Here is a 25493-nt window from a genome sequence, read left to right on the forward strand (position 1 = left end):
CTTCCTGCAATAACCAATTGCCCCTAGAGGGGGATAGAGAATTGACGACACCATGACGTAATGCTCGTTCCAACGTGGCATCACGAGATTTCTAGACTCAACCAGTCGAACATTAAAGGGAGTCATACCAGCCATTGATGGGACATCGGGTTAGCATTGAAGGATGCGGTTTCTCATCATTAATTATGTGTGCTTACTATTTTAGCTAGCATTTTACCGAGTAGGGCATTGTTCCAGTAATTGAGAAACAATCACCAAGTGACATTTTTGCCCCCCCCCCAGAAACCACAACCTGTGATTTTTGTCAAACCCCCTGACTTTGCCCAAGTATATGAATATAGGAAAAACTGCTGATCAGCCTGGCCAAGACCGACCTTGCTAAAAGCTAATTACTTCAAGATTTAAATTTTTTTTTACAAAACGTAATCTTGAACTGATATGTAAAAACAGATAAAGCCAATAGCACGAGCAGTCCACACTCCGGACGCAGTGGACCAGCCTCTTTCCTCACCATAAGGAGACCAAATCAGGATGAGGCGGTGGGCTGCCTAGTGTGTCTAAGAACAGTCTTGCGATGTCAAAGACTTTGTCTATTACAACTCCCTGGGTCCTAGATAGACCATCAATACCTCAGAGATTCACAGCGCATAACATAATCGATATCGTCCCCGGTAACTCTTTTCTAGGACATTTCAACGTTTACACCTGGCTTCGTCCAGTAGACGATTTGAAAAAAAGATCGGTTAGTTACCTCTGCTTTGGGAAACCCCTTTCGTATGACGTCGGTAAAGAGATTTCGCACGGCCTGGTGAGTCATCTGTCAGAATTAATTGATGTTTCCTGTCAATCACATGCCTCAAGTATGCATCATCAGGAAACATCAAGAAAGGGAAACTGATGCGCAGCTGACCCCTATCCATCATAAAACTTCAGTGCAATACTCGGCCCTAATGACCGAGCTTATGAAACGCGTGCGAGGGGAGGAGCATATGACTGAATCTGATCGGCAAGGTCCCCACTCATTTCCTTCTGGGTTCAGAGTCCGAGGCTCGTTTTTTTTTGGGGGGGGGGGAGAAAATGATAAGGCCTAGTGTCTTTGGATGATGGATTTCGAAGTAATCTCGAGACTCGGTTATTATATAAGATAATTGAACATATTTCCGTAATCGTAAACGTATATTATCGAAACCTCTCTATTGACAAGACTGGATGGTGCTGCCACTGCCCGGACACAGGTTGAACTGATTCCTTGACAACCAACCTGGCTACCACAAAATAACAAGATGGCGAGTACAGATGGAGATCAGGAAAGGCCGAAAAGTAAACGCATGTTTATTAACTGCGTTGATGCATATCAAGGACGAAATTTAGCAAAGGTAATATAGAAATATATATACTTTGAATTGCTCATGTTTTTAGAAAGATCGCTGTAAAACTTTGTGTTGTTTTGACGTTCTCAATGTTCCTCTCGAAATGTCAAAATGCTGTGCATACAATACATACGATACATAGGCCTACATAACAGGCCTACACTCGCTGCAGAACATTGGCCTAGTCTCACTCTCAGTCTCTGAGTCTGAGTCTGGTTTAGCCTTATTTGAGTAGGCTAGCTAGTTCTGTGACTGTGGCATGGTGGGGTTGACTATAGGGTGAAACCATTGTGATTTTGACCTTGACTTCTTGACACTGAGTCTGAGACTGTTGTTATGATGATGTGCTTGTACTTGTAATCCACTAATTGTAATGGCAAACAACATCAAGAAATGCTGTTGCTACAATCGGGTAAGCCAGGTTCCATTCAGCATTGATTGATGTAGGGACATTCTGGGCTTCAGACCCCAGCGGTCCGTAAGTTAGAAGCCGGGAAAACTGACCAACACATTAAAACCAGCAAAACATTAGACAATCAAAATTTCTGGATGGATTTTGTGATTCAACTTGAAATTCAAGATCATGCATTCCTCATTTCAGTTTCTGTCAAATTGTGTTGTCGGTGGATCGCTAGACGAGGCAGAGGAAGAAGAAGAAGATGACCAGTCAGTCAGCAGTGATTTCATCCCGCCGCCCAAGGAAGGCTGCTATGAAATCATTGGGACACTCAAAGACAAGGATGCCAAGAAACCAGACTTCGTCAAAGAAATTATTAATGTGGGTATATCGTAACTTGTGGACACTTTTATGAATGCTATAGCACTGCTTTTCTTGGCCATTGGTCCATTATGTTGCCTCTGACCATGAAATGTCCAATGAATTACCAAGTTTTGTGATCCAACTTCTTACTGAGGCAACAAACAGTTCAACCTCATTGGATTTGGAGGATAAGGGGACAGCTTTTCTTTGATCTATAAATGAAATGGAAGAGTGCTTGGTTTGGTTATCTTTAGACACAGTCTTCTGATTAATAAAAACTTAGTGCTTTCCTAAGTGACACTACATTTACTCTGAAGTCTAATGGTTATTCTAGAACACCTAGTATTTGCTTCTTTTAGAGTAAGAGTATCTGGACAGAATTTTATCAATGTATATTGAAAGTAGTTTGTAAACAAAAAGCAAACTGTTCACAGAACACGTTCTAAAACTTTACCGAGTACAAAGTACAACGTCAATGTAAATCAATATTCAACATGCTTATTTCAGTACCAAACAAAAGAACAACTGTATGAACACCTGATAGAATGTGACATCATCATTTATGACATCACAGAGGATCCTGATCAGATTGATGAAGCAACATGGGCTGTATCAGGTAAGAAAAGCGTAATGTGACAAAACGCCTTAAAACCAGAAATTATATTTGTTCGCGTTTTGCACCTTTAGAGATAATCGCGAAATTATGTGGCTGGAAAATTTAAAATCTAATGAAAATTACTCTTACGTCAAATTTGTCACTTTCATTTAAGACTTGACCTCTGTAATCAGGACACCTCTCTAAAAAGGCCAGCAACTCTCAGGCCCAAGGATGTCCTTAATAGAGAGGTAGTTGTAATACTGTTTTTTTCAGACATTGCCTTATTTGTTTTCCAGAACTCCATTCTGATCTTGAAAAGATTGATAGCCAGAAGTCATTTATGTTGATCTCCTCAGTGATGACTTGGGCGAGAAGTAAACCTCTTGATCCAGTAAGTGCAAGCATAATCGTTTAGTACTGTCCACTCCTGATTCATTTTGCTTTTAAAAAGAACTATGAGTAAAAGAAGTCTTTGCCTCTATAGCTGCGCTTACACCACGAAATATTGGTGGACCAATTGCACTTACACCACCACATTGCCGCGACGAATTGGTTTGGCAATCCATTGCCGATACAAATTGCCGAGCGAATTTGTCCCACCAAGCTTGATGGTCCAAATTCGCCCGGCTTGTTAAAAGCTCGGCTTTGTCGTGGTGTACGCGCAAATGGATCGTAATTAGCTAGTTAGATGGTTCGGCTCCAGGCGGCGCTTTCGAAATGGCGCTTTCTGCGCATGCAATTTATTGTTTGCGCGCCATCTGTAGCCGGATTTATAACTAGCTGCAGCGCTGGTGTAAGCGCTTGGTGGATTTTCGATGGTGCGGCATTGGTTCCCGAACCAAGATTGGTGGTCCATTTTCAGGTGGTGTAAGTGCGGCTTATGTGAATATGTGAATATGAGTTGAACACTGTAGCATTTCCACATCAAAATTTAGAATACCCTAAATGTTGTTTGTTCGACTTTTTCATGAAAGAGGGAGGTGCAAAAGAGAAAAAAGTTTTTGAATTTTGAAAATCGGTCCACAACTTGTCGAGTAATAGGGGAAACAACGTTGGCCGCCGGCCCCTCTTTTCTTATTATCCTAGAGGGAAATAGTGAAGGTGCAACATGTCATTCAAATTGGCCTATTTAAGGCGAAACAGCTATTTATTTAAAACAGCCTGTCAAAGAAAACTCTTCCCAACTTATACAATGTTTAGACCATGGCCTCTGAAAGCTGTGACTTGGAAAAATCAGCAGCATCAATCATTGTCCTCAGATGAATAAAGTTATGCTTGTAACGTCTGTAAGAACTGGGTACTGTAAGTCAGTGTAACTGTATCAAATATATGAATTGAAATTGTGGAACTTTTCAAACTGACATGGTTTATATGTGATATTTTCAGGACGATCCAGAGATTCCTTTCACAGAAGACGATTACAGACGAAGAAAGCCACATCCTAATTTTAAGGAACACATCAGCGCGGAAAAAACTGTGATTAAACTTGGAAAAACAGTAAGTTTGATTGCCACGGAAAGCCATTTAACCAAATGATAGGTTACCTATCTTCAGGAGTTTTCAATGTTTCGAATAGAAGTCCTTGTTTAAAAATCAAAATCTCTGAAAACCTGACTTTGAACGGGATACGTTAATCCCAGTTCATCAGTTGAGGTGGTTGAATGCAAGCCCTCTTGCTCCTTCAGGATTACTAGTATTTCATCATCTTTGAATTGAATATCATGACATTTCAGTTTTCTTTCCTCTTTTTCAGAACAAAGCAAAACTAGTGACTTACGTTGTCGCCTCAGGTTTGACATACGGCTGCGGTGAGAGCATCTTTCACTACCTGTTCAAGGCTGCCTGGCACAACGCCCCAGAACTCAACGTGTTTGGAAGCGGACAGAACGTTGTACCGACCATTCACATCAAAGATTTAGCTGGGTAAGGCAGAAACCACTTTGAATGGATCCTAGGCTGGAGTATCATATCAACGTTTTAAATCTGAAGTTCTCGATGTTATTGACCATAGGCCCTATTACCTGTAGTTAGTATCAGTGCATTAGTTTAGTACAGTATCTGTCATTTCTCTAGAAATAATAACACAATAATGTAGACCATTAAACTCTGATTCTGATTGAATTCTGATAATTGATCCCAGATTTTACGATTTGGTTGTGCCATCGTGGAAAAGTGTTTGTGGAAGGCTGAAGAGTTGGACCAGCCCTCAGTCTTAAGTACTCATTATTTATCCGGTTTCAAGTAAAAACTTTTCTGGTTTTCCTAATTCCTGGACAGATGGTCTTCCATTAGACTTAATCAAGAGCTAATCGAACTGTTGCATTTTCAGAGTAATACAGAATATTGCCGACAGTCGACCAAAAGTACGCTACCTGGTGGCCGTCGATGATTCACAGACGACCTTGGAGGAGATCGTCAAGGTCGTTAGTCAGAATCTCGGCACTGGCAAGATCAAGAATATCTCCAAGGAGGAGGCGCTCCTCAACAAGGATATTGATGTAGGTGTGATCAAGTTGGTGATCGTTCTTTTTTATTCCCACTTCATCGTAGAGTGGTTTTACCCAAAAATTCATTGAAGTGGGTCCTGCAGTCATAATACAACATTGTCAAAAGATATGTTGTTACATTACAACGTACTGCGGAACCTCCTTGAGCGGACACCTCTCTAATAAAGACACCCTCTCTTAAGGAAACCGGGTACCAGGTTTGGTCTCAAATTAGTTGTGTCCATTGAATTTGACCTCTCTAATCGGGACACCTCTCTTTTTAACTCAAGACAGGACGTGTCAGTTCTGAGGGTGTCCTTTATAGAGAGGATTTACTGTAATTGAAACTACTTTATCAAGATGGTGGCCAGTTTCTTTATAGCCTTTTCTCTGATGGAGGCTCATCCAGCTTGTATTGAATCGTTTATATCCTCTCCTCTTCCAGCAAGGGGACTACGACCAGCTCCTCGTCAACCTACGCATGGATGCCGTCTTCGTTAAAGAAAACATGCGGGTCACCTGGGTGGCTGAATCGGGCATCCCTGAGAATATCGCAGCGATTGTGAAGGAATACAGGACGACGAGGGGATTATTGGTAAGTAGAGAGATTTTAAAGCTGTCCCTGTCATCAAATCATCCATGCGGTCCATTGTAGCTGCCATAAAATCATCCTGACCTGAGGTCATTGATGTCGTTACATCCCGAAAAACATGAGGTGCTATACACCCTCAGGGAGTCTGGCCGAATCGCATGACTATTGATATATGGTAGGATCTAAAACCATTGCAGCAACCTGGCATGAACTTGGAGTCTTTCATTTCAATATTGCAATATCCAGACATGTTTTGCATGACCTACACTACTATAGATGTGTACCATTGATGTGAACTTTCTTGATGCTGCTCTGCTCTGCTCTGCTCTGCACAATATGGGTAAATCGTTACCGTATATGGATGCCATTACCGTATATGGATGCCGTTACCGTATATGGATGCCGTTACCATATATGGATGCTGTTGCCATGTATCTATGGCATTGTGGGGTATAAGGAAGTGTTGTCTGTCTTTTTGTAACAGCATGGTTATTGTCTAACTGTCCACTATTGCACATCATTCATCCATGGCAAAATGATCAAGTCATCCCAAAATAGTTTTCTAAAACGGGGCAAGTTTTCAGTATTGCAGGACAATAAATCTTGTAAATAAACTTTCTTCACAAACTTATTCTTACGACTACCTTTTGATGGATTTGCCGCAATTTTCCACCAAGTAACTGCAGCTCTTTCTCTTGTGGCCATCGTGGCTACATTTTAGGTGAGTTTCAGTTTATGAAGCGTTATTTTAGGCTAGGTGCTGCCTTTTCCCACTCAGTTTGGTTTAGAATTTGCAGTTGAAATATACCCTCTCCTAAGTTTTTTTGCATTTTGATTGAATGATTTTGATTTGGGATATTTTCAAATTAACGGGAGGAAAACGAACAGAGAATGTAATGATAATAATATTTTACTTTGATTGATATCAATTTCGCCAATCAATCAAGCACTCATTCAGTAATTAATCAATCAATCGCAAATTCAATTAGTCAAGGGAGAGTCGATAACCAAACACCAAAGGTCACACCCCAGGTATTAAACCAATCAGCAGCTGGGGGGGGGGGGGGGTGGGGGGGGGGGGTGTACACGAAATAGAGCAGTTAATCAATGCATGGTTTCAACATACAAGGTGAATGGCAATCTCCATGAATTGAATTGTGAATTAGGTGTGCAGAAAATGTTGAAATTTCTATCCAATAGGCTTTATGTGGTCATGGGAGTCAGATTAAGCTTTTAAGATACATCAGTTTAAATTGTTTAGAAATCACAATGGATTCAGTCGAGTTGAATTGTCTCATAATGCATGGGGTTTTTTTGTTATTTTTCTGAGAGGGAAAGCTATACACCCACACTTGCAAGCATGCTTCTTTAGGCAATCCATACCCACAAAGGCTTGATTCTAAAAAAAGTTATTGGTTTAACCCTTTCATCTCTTACCATGGACCATTTTGCCATAGATCAATGATGTGCACCCACTCAGTTTGTCCTCATCTTCTCTCCCCAATTGATGATTTTATTACGAAAATCCAATAGTAAAATTATATCTCGAAAGGGTTAATCGATGAACCTTTTTCTAGAATCATGCAATCCTTCCACTGGTATTATTTGCAATCCTTCACCATTTTGTTGCTCATTCCTAAGCTTGTACATGTAGTTGTTTTTATGCTTTGTACCGTAAAATTGCAAAATTTTCGTTAGTGTTTTATTTATGCGGATTTCGCAATTATAATTTCTATCTGTACAACTGTCAACTGATATTGAAATGTCCATGAGCGAAATTGTTTCTCTGGAGCATTGTTTTGTGCTTACCTTTTCTCTAGAGTCACACAGTAAACATCAACATCAAACATCGTCCGGTTGTTAGAAAGCATGTTGTTAGCTCATAACATCATGCTGACATGTTGTTACATGTGCATTGATGTACATGAAACAACATGTCAACATAATGTTATATCTAACATGCTTTCTAACAACCGGGCTGTTGGAAAAAGATGACATGGTCAAACTTTGTTTATTACGTGTCTCGCGTTGATCGTGTTACTGATATTTCTTTTCTATTGCAGCCAGTTAGAGCGTGCATCCTGGGACCTCCAGCTGCCGGCAAGTCCACCGTCGTGAAGCAACTCTGTGACCATTACAAACTGCATCATGTCAAAATACAGGATGTAATTGAGGAGTCCATTGCTAACTTGGTAAGTATGAAATATTTTCAAAGTTACTTTTGGGACATCGTTTTACCTACTGAAATGACTATAAGTATTAGTCGCTCTTGAGAGGCTGACGATCCCCTTTTAAGTTACTCATCTGCAAGTACTGTATGTAACCTTGATTGCTGTAACCTTAGAGTAACCAGACTAAAGTCTTTAGTCTGGTTACTCTAGCCGTAACCTTCAGTAATAAGAAAGAGCAGTTTGATTAGAAGAAGTTAGGTAGACTACTTGTCAAGTCTTTATGTATAAGACAGTGTGAGAGGACTGGGAACCAGACAATGGGTGATATGAATAAAGACTACATGTAGCAAATGCTTTTATCTAAAAGTACTCCACAGACATTTACACTGGGCCTTCCTGTAGAAAATTGAAGTAAAATCATTTCCTAGTCTTTATTCATTTCACCCATTATTTGGATGCTTTTGATCTGTGGCATCTTTGTGAAAAACCTATTTATTATGGACAATGTTCGTTAGTTTAATGGTACCCGATGGTTAGACTTTCTACTGTGCTCACTGACTGTAAAAGTGGTGCCTTTGCGGGTTTACCAGTCAGTGCGTTAGCGGGTAAACAATGGCTTTGAATTGTGTTATTCCAGGAGAAAAGTGCCGCCCGAGCGGACCAGGAGGGCGAAGAGGACGACGACGGCAAGGCGGCTGAAGATCAGGAGTTGTTGGAGAGCGTGATGCAGAGCAAGGAGGAGAACAACGGCCGCATCGAAGACCAGTACATCATCAGGTTCTATAAGGAGAAGCTCCACTCGATGCCATGCCAGAATCAAGGCTTCATCATTGATGGGTATCCAAAGTTGATTGAACAAGCAAAGGAATTGTTTACCGGTAGGTACAACATATAATGGGAGCTGGAGAGCGTTTCACCATGAGTTCAGATGATAGCATGTGTCGTGTTATGTTTAGAGATGAATTCATATTGATTGGGAAGGATTTACTCGATAGAATGGCTGAGAGTAGCTTCTGCTCTGATCTTTTCATTTCTGGTAGAGCCTCTTATCAAATCACAAGCTATCTAGGCTTGTAAGTTGTCCTTTGGAGAGACTTGGCAGCACAAAGTGAGATTTTTTGACTCTAAACATTTTTTTTGCTTTTAATTGTCTGGATATGTCCTTTTGTTGCTTATGCAGCAGGTTTTGAAGGCTCAGTGAATAAATTATTTACTGAGTACCATGAGAGAATGTCTTCCTTGTGAGTGTGAGAAGTGTCCCTGCTAGAGGAGGTTGCCCTGCTGTAGGTCGGGCAGTGCAGGATTATCTCCTTCTTGTCCTTGTCATCTGAGTTTAATCTATATTAAAAAGGTTTCATTTGTTGTTTCAGCTGATGATGAAGAGGAAAGTGAGGAGGCTAGCGGTGCCTATGACAAAGCCATCATGCCTGAACATGTCTTCATCCTCGAGGCTCCCGATGAGTTCCTCAAACAGCGCGTCATGAACCTACCAGAGTTGGTCGTTGCTGGTACCCACAACACCGAGGAGAACCTGCTAAGGAGGCTGGCCGAGTACAGGGCCAACAACACAGAAGACGACACCATCCTCAACTATTTTGATGAACTTGAAATTCATCCTGATCACACAGGTTAGTAGAGAGCGACACCATTCACGTGACTTGTGTCACAACATTACATAGAAGCAAATACTGATTAGGCATCTTGGGTGTTCCCAAGACAAGTTGAATGAAACAGTTTCATGTAAGAATAGATAAGAGAACAGTTTTGGTATTTCGATTTTCCTCGTGGTCACAAATGCAGAGGTTGTAGGAATACAGAGGCCTAGGCTTTTTTTGTGAAATTGAGTATACACGTAATTAGCCTGCATCTATGATTTCATCTTGACCTACAAGTCTCTGAGGTCCTGCAAGTTAAAGTGGGAATTTTGGATAATGCTATTGCTATGATGATGCTATGATGCTATACTGAAATTGTTTTGTCTGTTTCTTCCGTTTTATAGCCTTTCTAGAGATTGAGACCATCTTTAATGTGTCGGGGAAAAGATTGCCCTTATTTGGTATTCTGTCCAAAATGTTACCCTCATTTCACCCCAACAGTAACAAATAGTTTCTCCTTCGATAATAGATTCAATCGAATGACCAAATAAATGCATGTAGTATATTACTTAAAAGTCCCTGTACCTGATCCCTAAAAAATCTTCACCTTCAAATGGATTCATCAGCTGAAGCATGTTCAGTAATAAAACCAGTCCTAAAAACTGTACAATGCATGAACAAGACCCATACAGTTCCTGTGTTGTAACTAATTATTTGTTGAATATAATGTAAAATGTAATCACCTCAAACAAAATCACTGATCCGCCTACTCAATCAAACATTTAAAACTGAACACAAAAATGAAAATTCAAATTTCAAGTGCCACTAGTGTTATCATAAAAAACTGGATTAGTAAAATCATAAACTGGCCCACTTGTCAAAAAATACTTTTAAAACTTTTATGGACGCAATCTGTCAATGATCTTTTCTGTGAAGTAGTAAGCAGCTTGACCATCCACATTTTGTTATTCATGTAAATCTATCGGGATTATCAAATGACTTCGTTATAAATACCATGATATCAATATTTGTCATAATTATTTCAGATGTGGTGAAGGATACCTCACCGATGATGAAAGACACTGTGGAGAAAATCAAGAAGATTATGGGAGAGCCTAGGAACTACGGTGAGTCTTTATTTTCAAGGTTTTGAGCCTGAAATGGGCGACTAATTCAACCAAAAATGAGGGGCTGACCCAACAATATTTGTGACTCTTCATATCTTGTCCCTATCATGTATAATATGGAAGCAAGAAACTGTCACATGTTCAGAGAGCTGTTCTCAGTTCCAGATTTTGCTGTTAGACGGAAGCACTTTCTCCATAAGTGTAAGCGATCTAATTGTTGATCTTGGCTGTGTCCCTGGCCGTTATTTCCACTGTTAAAAATCTCATACATGTACTTTAATTATTATGTTGGCCAAATAAATTACCAATAAATTACCATACAGGTTTCTGGTAAACCCAACTGACAGTAGGGCTAAATGGCTGGAAATGGACATGCAAGATGTTCTTCCCTTATGTTGAAGTTAATAATAAGGACACTAGGGACTCAAGCAATGTGCAAACGAGCAATCTTTGTCACTGCGACTTGCGACATAGCAATGACATAAAATGAGGAGTTCCCAAGATGAAGACCATGTTTAGTAGAAATATCAAAATTAAAAGAAAGTCTAGTGGATTTGCGGAGTAAATTACCAGCTAACTGAAGATCCATTTTATGATGTCCGAGTAGCACTGTACCAGTTGTCCAAGGAGAAGATGAATTTGGTTGTCTGTGACCTTTTGCATAAGTTTCCTTGTGACAGTAAATAATCATATAATCCACAGTTGGTCATCCTGAAATTCCTCAGAGTGTTGGTCCATGTTTTTTGGGCTTGTCCCCTAATAAGCATATTGAAAACCCAGTTCTCAAGCTTCTTATCGTATCATTGATACTGCAAATGTGGGCCAAGTTGTGACACAGAATACTCGTCTTGTCTCCACAGGTCCGACTGCTGAAGAACTCGAGCAGATGAAGCGGGAAGAAGAGGAGATTCGGCTGAAGAAGGAAGCGGAGGAGAAAGCGGAAAGGGAGAGACGAGAGGCTGAGGAGGCCTCGTTGAAGAAGAGGAGGCAGGAGGAATGGGTAAGACTCGGGCACCGGGATTTGATTAGAGGATGCATTTGAAGCCATAAAAAGATTCTGCACTCAATCGCTGATAGGACTTTTGACCTTCATCATGGGCCACCTCCTTTGTGACCTTTGACAAGTCACCTTACTTCCGTGTCTCCTCCTTGCAAAAAAGGAAAAGCGGGGATTATCATTACTCGAATGCCTGTCTGATCAAGCAAAGGATACAACTCGATTGACACTGAGAGGGTTAATACAATCATTTATTGAAGAACCAATAGTTCAAAAGACTATTGCATTGTCCAGTCGATCACATCACAAGATAGATCAAGTGGGCTTCCGAACGAGCTTTCAATATGATTGCCGCCAGATATCTCATGCTGTGCGCATTGTATTTTCAGGCCGAGCGCTTAGATGAAGTTAAGAGAGAGGAATATGAACTCCTGGAGACGCAGTCAATTCCGCTAAGGAACTACCTGATGAAACATGTCATGCCCACCCTCACGCAAGGATTGATTGATTGTTGCAAGGTCCGGCCAGACGATGCCATCGATTACTTGGTACGTACAGGCGGTCAGCAGCGACCGAAAGCAATTGTGTCGATTACCTGGCCGTGCCGCTCAGGTGACAGATCGTTTGGGTGATCGGTCAGCCGCCACCTGGATCGATCCCGTTATTAGCTACACGGTCAATATCAGGTGACTCGAAGCGATATCAGAAAATGGGATGTTTACGTGTAGATTTAGGTAACGTGCTAAAATCGAGATAATGGGGTGTGCCATCACAGATGTTTGTTCACTTGACTCGTTTGATCGTGTCTTATGATAGATGATGTTTGCACGTTTCATTGCTGGCGACTGTTCAGTCTGGAAGGGACACAAATAGTGCGGTGGCGTTATGGTAGAGAGCGTCCAATCTGTGATCGGAAGGTCGCGGGTTCAAGGCTTGGCCAGTGCCACTACAGTGGTACTTTCAACTGGCTTGAAACGACAAAGTGTAGCTCAGCATATGTACAGAAAGGATTCGAGATCAGGGTGGGGATGAATGTACAGGTTGAGACAATACACTTGTGTAGTATACACCGCCAAATAAAAACAAACATTTTTTTTCAAGAATTTGCTATGATATTGTGTTTCTTGGGATCATATTAGTCCACACTGTTAGATCTTTGGCATCACTGTGGCTTCTTGCATCAGATAATTTAGATTATGATGCCGTGATTCGGTTCGTGGCCAGATACAGTGTCCTCAGGTCATTTACAGTGTAATCATTACCCTCTTTACTAATGCCAATGTCTTACCCTTCTTCTTGTTTTGTTGCAGGCTGAGTACCTCTTCCAGAACAACCCGCAGGTCGATTAGGATAAGGCTCCAACATTTCAATAACAAGTCTAGAACAGAAGCCGAAAAATACTGTCATCTGTGATATAACTCAATAAAAAATATTTCTGTTCTTGTCTTAGCTTGTCATTACAACTTTGCTATGACATTAAGCACCAAATTCTGTCATTTATGATATGACTTAAATAAAGCATATTTCTGTTCTTGTCTTAGCTTATTATTGCAACTTTGCCCGTCATGCAGAATGACACGAGACCTTACCACTGTGATAAACCAAATATGCGCCAAGAAGTCTTTGTTGATTTGTTAGAGCAATAACTTAAGAATAATAATAATAGTACCCCTACCTGACTTCTGCCTCTTATTTCTACTGCTGTGTGCAAAGCACATTTGAATCTGCTTCGAATCTTTTTCTAGATTAACGGCTTCACAAGGATGAAATTAGAATGTTTGCCTTATTTTCCTGTTCAATGTGATATAATTGTCCGTCCAGATGGAAAATCATTGTTGTTTTTTATCATTGTTTCTCTGCTGATTCCAGTCGTTCCCATCTCTCTTCAACATGTATTTCAAAAGATATTTAAGTTTTGCAAATTTCTTATTCATTTGTATGTGTATTGTGTAAATAAAAAAAAGTGTAAATAAAAATAAAGTGATTGTAATATTGTATGGTAACATTCGATCAATTCTGCTGTATGTGAAGATGATTAAATTTTGTTACGAAATATTGCAAAGAAGGTGTGTGTCTTTACTTCTTTTAGATTTGTATCATCAAGAATTAATAATTCTTGATACAATCCACATGAATAAAAATATATATCAATCTGCTTGTGCCTGGTTGTTCAAAAGTACAAAATTCCCATCCCCATTATCCCCAACGGTTCCGTTAATAGTCATTAAAGAGGTTATTTCTTTCAGTTTATCCAATTAATTTGTTCACGTCGACACCAGATGACTCTGTTAAGCTATTTATAAACGTTGCTTTGAAAACCCAAGCCCAGACATCAACTTCATGTTTGGATTCTTCATTTTTAAGACCATCTCAAGTTTATTATTATTATTATTATTATTATTAAAACAAGTTATATAGCGCCTTTTGTAAAACACTTCAAGGCGCTTTACATTTAATTTAAAAAAAAAATTCAATGCATACAATAATTTTGCTGTAAAACAATAATAGATAAAACTGAGACTATGAGACGTTAGGTAAGACAATTGGAGACAAGATGACTTTAAAACATTCTAGAGTGCATTGTCACCGAAAAAGTGCTTCTTAAAAGCTATGTTTTTAAGTGTGACTTAAAAGTTTTGATGTTAGCTATGGATTTTAAAACATCTGGTAATTAGTTCCAAAGTTTTGGCCCCGCCACTGAGAAGCTTGGAGATCCAATCGTCGTCTTCTTGAAATTTGACGACAAAAAGAAAATTTACACAGATGTGGTAGTTTCTTCTGCTGCACTACAGTATCGCCAAAATAAATCTCCAAGAACGAAATTCACTGATTGCGAGTTGTCTCTCTGATATGACTGTTTTGGATAAGGCCCTACATTCCAAAAAAAGCTATAATGCTGTTGTGATGGGTTATCGCTGAGAAGCTCCACAAGACGGAGATTGTATCAGCAGGAGATGTCAATATAGAATGGTGCAGATTTAGGATGGATCAGAGTTCATTGAGATCAATACTTGACAAGCGAGGATATTTGCTGTCGGGCTCTTGTTCCCGTGGACAAGACAAGATGGTTGTTTACAGATCATTGTCAAGAGTTTTCCAAGTATTTAGTTGTGTTCGTCAGTCTTCAGGCTAGCATTGTCTGATGATATAGGTTGGGTTTATCAAATACGCTACAAGAAATAAATAAAGAGCTATCCTCTCTGATCAGACTTAAAGGAGCACAAAACATGTGTTTGATGAGTATGCATTAAAAACCTCCACAACAAATGGTAACAGTATGACATTGTTTTTAATTTACGTGGACAGGTTCGTTACCTGTGTTTATCTTATCCATCTTGCAATACGGAGATTGATACTATTCTTGCAATTATGAGGCACATCCTCACTGCTCAGGTCCAGGTCCTGAGCGGTAAGGTCCCAGGTCCCTAACTGCAGGTCCCTAATCCAGGTCCCTAACTGCATACCAGTCGCCTGAAGACTCAATTTGACCCCCTAGTCCCTGCCTATAGTTCCCCTTTAAGGTGGATACACCCCACACTAAACATCTCTCCATCAAAATACCAGGTATGAATGAGAATTATCCCGAGGTTTCATTTCATTCAAGACCCAATCCATATGTCGTGTTCCTTCATACCATCAATACTCGCACAACAAAGGGTGACACTGAATACATATGGCTTGCCGAGGGGATGAAATGCACTCATCGAGTCTGGCTTATTTTCAAGATAATAATACATTGACCCCTGGAGGTAGCACTTTCTTGCTCTATTGATAATGAAGCTCAACAAATTTGAGAATCGCACTGCTAACGAATAGACCAGGTGTAGTTTCATCGGAGTGTTCATGTCTTGGTCAAATGAGATTCAGGATTGCCACTTGTTGTGACTTCTCGAGCTTAGATTCGATTCATTTCATTATGGATGAATGATAATTCCAGCTAGTTCCAAAGACCAATCTTGACCTGCTGCCTGCTCTTTCCCAGCCCACGAGCTAAGGTTATGGTATTTACTGACCCTGGTATTTGACGATGCTGTTTTGAGACGATGACATTATTACCGTAGAACCTCTCTAACAAGGACACCCTTGGGACTGAGAGTTACTGTCCTTTATAGAGAAGTATCTTGGTTACAGAGGTCAAACTGAATAAAAATGACATGATTTGCTTGTAAAGGTGTCTGTGAAGAGAGCTTCCACTGTATTATATCCTTTTGTCAAATTTCACTTCTAGTGGGTGGGTTAAGTGTTTTGCCAAAGACACAAATTCAGTTGCAAAAAGCTATTTTCACCAGCCCCTTGTTGAGTTTCAATTGCTTAATTGAAATCTCCATATCAAATCCTGGAATCAAAAATGCCCCGACCCATCACTTAATCTTAGGACACTGCTCAGTTAAGGACACTGGTCACAATCACAAGGTGCCTTCCAAAAAGGTTCTAGTCTGCACGCGACCACTTCTTTCTGAGTTTCTTTACCTTTGACTTTCTTGCAGCCGATAAAAGCATGCATCCTTGGACCGCCAGCATCAGGGAAGACCTTCCTCATCACCAATCTCACCAAAACCTACAATACCCATCACATCAAGCTTCCAGAGGTTATCAACGATGTTGTGACTGTTTTGGTGAGTTTTTTTGTCAGATCACCAGAGGCAATTTCCGCCAGCGATAATAGGGGCCGGATGATGGACATTAAGAGCATGACTGGATCTTTTGTATTTCTATTTATTCTGTCTTGTTGGCTAATAGCTATACAGGGTGTCCACATAAAGGTTATTGAAATCCAATGGTAAACATATACCTCCTCTTTCTGATGAAGTGATGAATGTCATCAAGCATTCCATTAAAAGGCCTACTCCGTTGCTCAAAACTTACAAGTCAATAGTAATTTGAAAATTTCTTAAGTAGAAATTTCAACAACAGACATACAAACCTATAAATACCAAGTTTTATCAAATTTGCATGCATAATAACTGCACTACAGCATTGCATAATCTATTTTTGTGAGCCACTGGTAAATACAATGAACACAGATGGTGTACCCCTTTAAGTGGACTTAAGTGGAGGCACAAATTTGATGTGCATGGTTCACTTACTGTGGGTCACTTACCCAATAGGTGTGGTAAGCAAATTGTCAGCAAGACAACTTTATCAGGAACAGCGCTATCCAGAGTCTAGCTAACGAGTGTGTTATTTTCCCTTCTCCCTTCATCATGTCATCTGGCTCAATTGGTACATTCATGACTGGTATGGTCAAACAGTTCTCCTCAGTGTCCCTTGACAAGTGAGGAGGAAATATCAAGTATTGATAACGAGCGACTTACTTGCCTAATGAGTATTGGACGATTGTTACATGACGAGGCAGGATGGATACTGATGGAGGACTTGGGTTTGCAACAAATGATGAATGAGAACACTCAATAGGGAACAATGATCTTAGGAAGTAAGATAGGCTCCTCAGGTGGCAGATCAGGTTGCCAAGGCTATTTGTCATCCATCCCTTTCACAACTCTGCGACTTCTATGGAGTATCTGGTTGAAAATTTGGACAACATCAGGGTGAAAGAAATTTGTTTGTGGCTGATCAGAGAATACTCAGGTGATAGCTAGCTTCAGAGTACTATAGTGTCACTGATATAAGACCATTTGTTTATTTCAGCTTGAGAAGTATTCTAGCTTGACTCCTGAGGAACTTGAAGACCTTGAGGATGATGAAGACAAGAGGCTTTACGAGACGCTCCAACATGTAACAGAGGGATGTAAGGAGAGGAATGAGGAGCCTGTCTATGAGGATGTCCTGGACGACGTCCATATCACGAAATTCTGCAAGGAGAAGCTCCACTCCATGCGGTGTCAGAACCAGGGGTTCATCCTAGACGGATTCCCCAGGACACTTGACCAAGCGAAGGACTTATTTTCTGGTGAGTGCACTGGTTGTATGATACCCTTCCCCTAAACTGCTGATTTAAAGAAGGATGTATGTTTAATTGCTGTGGTTAGAGAATATTGGGCAGTGTACAGTTGATTGAAGGTTTCATGGATAGTCCAATAGCGCTCCGCAATCGGGCTGAAAAAGTACGTCATGACTGCTAAAATGATGTCAGAATGACGTCTCTGTCACAGAGTGCTAAATTTTGTCTCTGGGATCCGGAAAAACAGTGGTTGTAGCATCATGAGTGTGGAGCGTTATTGGTAGGCCTACCTATGCAGCCAGGGAGCGTGAATATTGGGCACCTCCTGGTTGTCAAGTCTTGGAGGGAGCAAGCTCCAAAGACGCCATTTCCTAATACCCCTGACTAATATTTTGAATTCTAGTTGAAGAAACAGAAGAGTCCACACCAGAGGAAACACCGGGCCCCGCCTACGACACTGACATCACACCTGAGTATGTGTTTATACTTGACGCCTCTGATGAGTTCTTGAAGGAACGCGTCTTTGCCTTGACGCAGCTGCAACTCGCAGCCTCCTACAAGACGGACTCGTCATTCAACCGTTTACTGGTCGACTATCGTGAGAGCAACCCGGAGGATGAACCAAACCACATCGCTGCCTACTTCAAGGAGTTGGAAATAAAAGTGGAGAACATTGGTAAGTAAGGAAGCATTCTGTTTGGGTTGTCGGAGTGGCGCGGTGGAAACATAGGCAATTGTCACCTCTGAGGTCCAACATTCGCCTTCCGGTCGGTCCCTCAAGTGATATGATAGAGAAGGTGACTCATTACGACAGCGTAGGTTTCCTCTTGGTCCTCCGGTTTCCTCCTACTCCACATTACAAAGAACCCAATATTGTTTATAGAGCTGTCCCTCAAGTGATATGATAGAGAAGGTGACTCATTACGACAGCGTAGGTTTCCTCTTGGGTCTCCGGTTTCCTCCTACTCCACATTACAAAGAACCCAATATTGTTTATAGAGCTGACAATGTCAAAGTTGATGCTAAGGTCTCTGACCTCAATATTGACTTTTCAAGCATTCTCTGTGCCAATATCATTAGCTTTAGGGCCTACTAAAGTACCGTTATGCCTTCCAGATATCGATCAACCAAGTAACTGTAAATCAGCAGCACCTGTGATATTCAGTAGCAGAGATGAAGTATGTCAGATTTCAGTCCCAAGGCTTTCATTCAAAGCAATTCTACTGAGGCCACCTTCATTGTCTTTATATTACTTCAAAGTCTGTTTGAGGTAACGTTTGCCTCCCCAAGGACAATTGGCTCACGCGTAATCCTATACTGCAAAACTAACTTACAGCAAATTACCTTTACATCATTACCTCCTTGGGTCTCTAGAGAACGGCCGTGATTGTCTCTTTCAGATATAGCTAAGGATAAGCCCACAGGAACAGCCAAATCTCAAACATCGGATGTGATCAGGGGAACATTGGGAGAAGCACGAATCTATGGTAGGTTCAAACAGGTTCTGTCTCACTAAAGCGCTGTGCAAACAAGCGACATGTGTAATTATAATCGCTGCTATGTTGCAACAAAAGAATCTCTTGTCTGCAGGCTAGGTTTGCTATTGACTCATAGGTTGCTGCGACCTGCCGTCACCACAAACAAGCAACTATCGTTGCATGTGACTTAAATCGCAGATACATTGATTTAATTTATCTTTTTGTGGGGCATCTAAGACAGGTTGTTTGTAGATACTGGCATATAGATTATCAAAGCAACTCAGCTAATCCCTCTGTCATGTCTATGCAAATAAGAGACTGCACTGTTATCAGTAAAGATCAAGTGGATCAATTCACTTCCTTCGATGCTTTATAGACTATGGATATACTCAGTTAACAATTTTGACCAATCACACCAGATTATCAATATCAGATTTGCCCAGGAAGAGCTTGAAATTCTTCTGACCATCAGGGAAAGAAAACAGAAGTTGGTGAAAGTATACTGTCAGATTTAGAAGCATTCCATTATCTAAGATTGCGATTCTTGCAGGGCCTACAAAGTACGAGCGACTTGATACAGATCTGGCTGATGCCATGGAGACGCTGAAGAAACAGGAGAAAGAAGAAGTGGAGATGACAAGGCGAGAGCGTGAGGAGGGGGAAGCCAAGGAAATGAGGAAAGATGAAATGGTAAACGCATAAATTACTGCAGAGAGTTTTAGAGGCTTTTCTCCACATTTCTGGGTTACACTGCACATTCCACTGGAAAAGTCTTTGTCATTTGACACCAAGTGGCCTGCCTGAGCCACAGAGAAAATATCTTTAGAATAGAACATGAATGTGGAAGAAGACTGTATAACTTTTTACTACATGGTGCTGGGTCAACTTTACTGCAACGTTAACTGAGAAAACGAGTTGTGGACACAGCAATCTGCCAGTTTTGGAGTGCCAGCCCACATACTAGAGAATTGTCCCGACTTCTCTGCCCAATGATATAGGACGTGGCCAGAGGGGGCAGGACTAAGACCAAGCTGTGGGGATTGCTGGATGGACTTGCCACTTGTACTGCCTCTTCCAGATGTAACTTAATCTCTCGCACCTGCCCCTCCTTATGTATGTAACTTCGAGTTCCAATTTTTCTTCTTGCAGCTGCGACAAGAAGAAAATGAGAAAAATGCAGAAGTGAGCATCTTGGTTCCCAAGGTGTTGCCGATGAGGAACTACTTGATGAGGGCAGTCATGCCAACGTTGATTGAGGGATTGATTGATTGTGTGAAACACCGGCCGGAGAATGGTGTTGACCATTTGGTAAGTTGGTGACCAATTCATCCTCCTTTGTTTCCTCTGGTGAAATCAATGTCTGAAAGTAACCAAATATTGTTCCTAGCTCCCAAGATTGTTCATCAGATTGAAGATCCGAGTTACCATAGAAGATTTCCAGGATTTCTCAAGAGTTGAATTGAAAGGATATCTTTCACCCCTCTCTAGTCTAACGAATTGGCAAAGAATTTTGTGGTTCTACCATGCCATGAAGAGCATATTCAATCTGATCAACCAATGCGCACTGACAGATAAAAGTCTAATAGGAAAGTTTCTTCCAAATTTAAATGTATGTTCCAATGAAAGGAAAAGATGACAAAGAACTTTTATAACTTTTGCCGCATGCACTTATCCTTTTTCATTGAAAACTTGAGTGCTTCACTGTAATCAAGTTAGTTTATTTCAAGCCAATATATTTGAAAAACCCAATAATTTTATGCTATCAAACTTCATTTTGTAAACTTTCAAGCATGCTCCTCGCAAATATGCAATGACAAATTAATTATGCCCCATCCAAAAGTGCAGTTAACAGCACTTCTCTTTTCATTAATTCTGATGATGTGTACTCTATATTCCTATTGAATTAGGATTCATTAATTCAAGTAAATCTCCTTGTTAAGCATGGAATCAAAAATCAAGGGCACTATACACCAGAAAGGCGGTTTTTGGTGCTATGCCTCAGTTGATAGGGTGCAGATATCACGTCCGTATGGAACTTTTCTCTATTTTGATGATATGTAATGTTTTATGTATGATTATGTTATCTTCTACCAAGGAGGTTTTAAATAAATGAGTAAATAAATGAAGAATATCAAGTATCGTAAGTTTGCTTCAAGTAACAACAGAATAAATTTCGAATTCTGACTCATACACATTACTGTAGTTTTCCGACTTTACTCTGGGGGACAACTCAACTCTACTTCAAACAATCCTTTCCAAAATGTTGACTCCACTACACAATGTTTCTTTTTTCCACTGCAAATACCCGCCATCCTACAGAGGCCCCTTCTTTTCAATCCTCCACTAAGATACCAAACTCCAGTCATATTTTTTCAAACTCAAGTTCGGAGAGGTACATAAATTTCAGTATAAGGGGTTGTGTACGCAAATGTTTACTAGAAATAGGGGATTGGGGGTGGACATTTTTGCCAGGGGGTAGGGATTTTAGGTTGTTAAACCAGCAGGAAGGAGCTTATTAAAAGTTCTGGGTAACTACCTGGAATATCGTGTTTGGTAAGTTCCTTTGAGATGGTCCCTCCATGCTTTGTCGATTTGTCGAACTTCTGATTCTGCAGTATCTGAAGCAGTTGACAATATCAGAGAACTCGAGCTATCTTTTATAAGCAGTTTGTAAACGTCTTTCAAGAGGAAAAACCATTTACAACATCTTGTTATGACAATCAGAGAATGATATCTGAAGAGTGTTTTGGCGGCTTGGATGAAAGTGGATTTGAAACAAAACAACGCTGTCATCGGGCAAACACGCTGGCTCAATATTTAGCGTCTGCACATTCAATTTCAAGATACCAATATTTATAATTGGAATTTTGGATGATATTTTTTTTGCATCTGAAATGATCAACTCGGTAATCACCATAAAATACGAGGGCTGTCAGATGGATGAGATTGATGTTTGAAAGTAACGTCACTGCATCAGAGTTGGTGTGTTTGATTCCCTGTGGAGCTGATTCTTGTTGTGTTGCTCTGATGGCAGTGTGAGAGGGGAAGGGGAGGGCAGACTCGCTCTAATGGAACTGCATGCGTTCCTTTACCTCATTAACGGTTGGTTTCCAGCATTATGTTTCACTACATGATGATGTTGGAGCTAGATACAGGGAAGACACCTGTGGATACTGGACACCCTCACTGTTTTAAGACACCAAATTGTGTCCCCAATTAGTCATTTTCATCCTAAAGCTGATTTCTATCTGTAATCGGGAAAACCAATCTATTTGACAAAACTAGTCAGTATCAGAATATGCCAGGGTTAGGTTCTACCGTGACTGGTTATAGTGATGTACAGAAGAACACATCGGAAGTGACAAATGTTGTCCTTAATAGAGAGGTGACCTGAATAGAGAGGTCAAAGTGAATGGAACAACCAATCTGGGATCACACTGGTGTCCTTGATAGAGAGGGTTTCCTTAATAAAGTTGTGTCAAAAAAGAGAAGTTCTACTAAAAATTCTGAAATTAGATTGTTTTTTCTCTTTAAAGGCAGAGTACATCTTCAAGCGCAATCCACAAGAATGCTACATGCCTCAAGAGGAGGAGGTGGATGGGGGAGATGAGGGGGAGGAAATGGAGGGGGTCGAGTCTATGGAGGACGAGATGGTGGAATTCTTGGCGAGAGAGATGACGTCATCAGATGGTAGTAAGAAATCGGCAGTGTCCACGCCCCTGTCCCGATCAAGATCTTCATAGACAGACGGACATGGACTTAGATCCTGTTAGTTTCCGTAGGTCTCGTGATGAAAAAGTGGGACTAAAGTGGCCTTATCCAAGCCCTCTGGTCATGACTTTCTCCTCATAAGGCAAATTTGGGATGAATGGAAATTATGATTGAACAGCAGGGACGTGGAATAATGATGTATTTTTATTGCAATTGGGGTCATTTTGGACTGAAATTTTAAAAAGATTAGGAGGAAGCTACAGAGAACAAAGATCGAACTTCTGAGGAATACTCACATGGCAGCAAAAAACCAAGCATCGTTGTCTAAAGAGTCATGTTCACGTCAATTCAGACAACTCTAAACAGTATTCCTCTGTGCAATACAAAACAGCCAGTGCCATTTGAACAGGGGTTGGGGACCGAGAAAACAATTCTCATAGTTTATATGAAACATAAACCCGAAAATACTCAGTTAATTTGCAGTACTGGTGTCAGAAGAACACAAAATGGTTTGGACTTTGTTAGTTTTTTTCTCACTAATCTTGTTATTTGCTCTTCGACGGTCCAGTATTGGAAAAATAACCTGTGTGCCACATTTAGTGCAAATTGGGCAGTTAGAACACTGGAGAATACTTAATTGTTTTGGTACATTCTGAATAGTGTTAAATTTACTTTTTATACGTTTAACATGTAAAAAAGCTTATAATTTGTATTTATTTGTTAGTTATCAATAAAATGGTAAAAAGGACACTTTCTTGTTTTATTGAAGTAGTCTCCTCAAAAACCGGAGTTCAGCTATTTAGCCCTTCGGAAGTTAAATCAAGCTGGTCTCCTCGACAACTGCAGTTGTAACTGCTGTAGGAGCTATTTAGCCCTTCGGAAGTTAAATCAAGCTAGTCTCCTCAACAACTGCGATTGCAACTGCTGTAGGAGCTATTTAGCCCTTCGGAAGTTATATCAAGCTAGTCTCCTCGACAACTGCAATTGTAACTGCTGTAGGAGCTATTTAGCCCTTCGGAAGTTAAATCAAGCTAGTCTCCTCGACAACTGCAGTTGTAACTGCTGTAGGAGCTATTTAGCCCTTCGGAAGTTAAATCAAGCTAGTCTCCTCGACAACTGCAGTTGTAACTGCTGTAGGAGCTATTTAGCCCTTCGGAAGTTAAATCAAGCTAGACTCCTCGACAACTGCAGTTATAACAGCTGTAGTCTCCTCGACAACTGCAGTTATAACAGCTGCAGTATCCTCGACAACTGCAGTTATAACAACTGCAGTCTCTTCGACAACTGCAGTTATAACAGCTGCAGTCTCCTTGACAACTGCAGTTATAACAGTTGCAGTCTCCTCGACAACTGCAGTTATAACAACTGCAGTTATAACAACTGCAGTCTCCTCGACAACTACAGTTATAACAGCTGCAGTCTCCTCGACAACTGCAGTTATAACAGCAGCAGCAGCTATTTTTAACACAACAACTTTTTTGTAGCTTTTATTTCATTGCGCATTTGGAATCACTGAAAAGTTTCGAGTTAGATCGGTATGTCACGCAAATCCTACTGACATGCTCATCGGTCTTCTCCCAACTTCACGAATGCGTGCAGTTTTTAAGGACCTTTCTTCATCGCTAAATCAACGTTACTGGTGCATGAACACACAGCCTTGGTAATTACCAATCTTTCCCAGCGCAGCACAGCGCTGAACAGAACGATTAATTCTCTAAACTATCGAACCAATTTCATGTTATGTTGACAAAGCTTCGTCTTTTTTTCTACAACTCCTTGCATATCTCGCTCCTTGGGCTGAAGTCATAGCAGACAAGGGCTGTGATAAATATAGTCGCCAAGCGATGCCCAAAATTAGAAATTACTGGTTCATTACCTGTTGGTATGTCGGTATAATGATATCGGACTGGGGGCATTAGATTCACCATGTGTGGTGTGACCAAGTGTGGTAAACGCAATTACCATTCCTAGGCTCTTTTTTGCTCCAACTCCGATTTTGACTTCGGCGTGGCATGGGTGATTTCACTGGCGGGATCGGGCTAAGAATTTGTTCAGTCAAAGGAAGTTAAAACCCTCTCCGCGTGTCTCCAACATCATTAAGTTGGTATGGAATAGCAATATTCTGTCCATCAACTAGATAATTCCTGCAACTATAGATACAGGTAAAAGTCACTTGGTTAATATTCCAAAGATGTTACTAACTGATTGCCTCTGAGCAATCATGGGAGGAATGAGCAGGACTCTGATGAGGCTACTTATAGGTATGTCCTGGTTGAGGCTTGAAATTACAGGGTATAGTATTGAGGATTTTGGTCATGGAAGATGGAGGGGCAATAGGTTCTCAGAGGAGGGGGAAGAATTCAAATTCCAATTTCATCATTTTTCGTCCGGAATCTGCATGATTTGGTGTGATCGGGGGGGGAGAAGCAGGCCTCTTGTATTTTCAATGGCACACCGAGTGCTGCACTGATGATGAGCTACATTGTTTGCCTTTGACTATAAGCTCATTGGCTAATCTGAGCAAACCAACATAAAAAGTGTTTCTATCTCCAAATCCTCCAGCAGACAACACGTCCAAAATCACACTGTTAGCAAGCAAGGGATTGAACAGGAGCTGAATCTAATGTGTCTAGCGCCATTAGCTAAACTAACTGGACTATCGCTAAACTGATCAGAATAAATTTCTTGTGGTGTTGCAGCACAAGA

At 40.7% G+C, this 25493-nt stretch overlaps 1 protein-coding gene across 2 annotated transcripts; it reads left to right on the forward strand.

Moving 5' to 3' along the window:
* The first annotated feature begins 1283 nt into the window (after positions 1-1283).
* On the forward strand, positions 1284-23456 carry LOC135484098 (adenylate kinase 7-like). 2 transcript variants are annotated; one of them, XM_064765209.1, is made up of 15 exons: positions 1284-1376; positions 1972-2148; positions 2638-2746; positions 3025-3119; positions 4115-4225; positions 4482-4651; positions 5058-5226; positions 5660-5809; positions 16184-16312; positions 17346-17607; positions 18002-18274; positions 18999-19085; positions 19627-19766; positions 20226-20384; positions 22613-23456. In XM_064765209.1, exons 1-15 carry the CDS (start codon positions 1284-1286, stop codon positions 22817-22819), a joined length of 2331 nt encoding a protein of 776 aa, XP_064621279.1. In that variant the 3' UTR covers positions 22820-23456. The 2 variants fall into 2 exon arrangements, with proteins under 2 accessions (XP_064621279.1, XP_064621280.1); XM_064765210.1 differs by lacking the exons at positions 16184-16312; positions 17346-17607; positions 18002-18274; ... (2 more) ...; positions 20226-20384; positions 22613-23456 and adding exons at positions 7870-7998; positions 8615-8855; positions 9348-9605; ... (2 more) ...; positions 12086-12244; positions 13007-13847.
* Positions 23457-25493: the final 2037 nt, after the last annotated feature.

The sequence above is a fragment of the Lineus longissimus genome, chromosome 3 (assembly GCF_910592395.1).
Source record: "Lineus longissimus chromosome 3, tnLinLong1.2, whole genome shotgun sequence".
In the NCBI taxonomy this organism is placed as follows: Eukaryota; Metazoa; Nemertea; class Pilidiophora; order Heteronemertea; family Lineidae; genus Lineus; species Lineus longissimus.

Bases quoted from the DNA above. Each gene is read 5' to 3' on its own strand.
- LOC135484098 (XM_064765209.1), top strand. From the start codon at position 1,284: ATGGCGAGTACAGATGGAGATCAGGAAAGGCCGAAAAGTAAACGCATG. The intron at 2,747-3,024 runs GTAAGAAAAGCG...TTTGTTTTCCAG, and splicing joins AGCAACATGGGCTGTATCAG to AACTCCATTCTGATCTTGAA. The intron at 3,120-4,114 runs GTAAGTGCAAGC...TGATATTTTCAG, and splicing joins GAAGTAAACCTCTTGATCCA to GACGATCCAGAGATTCCTTT.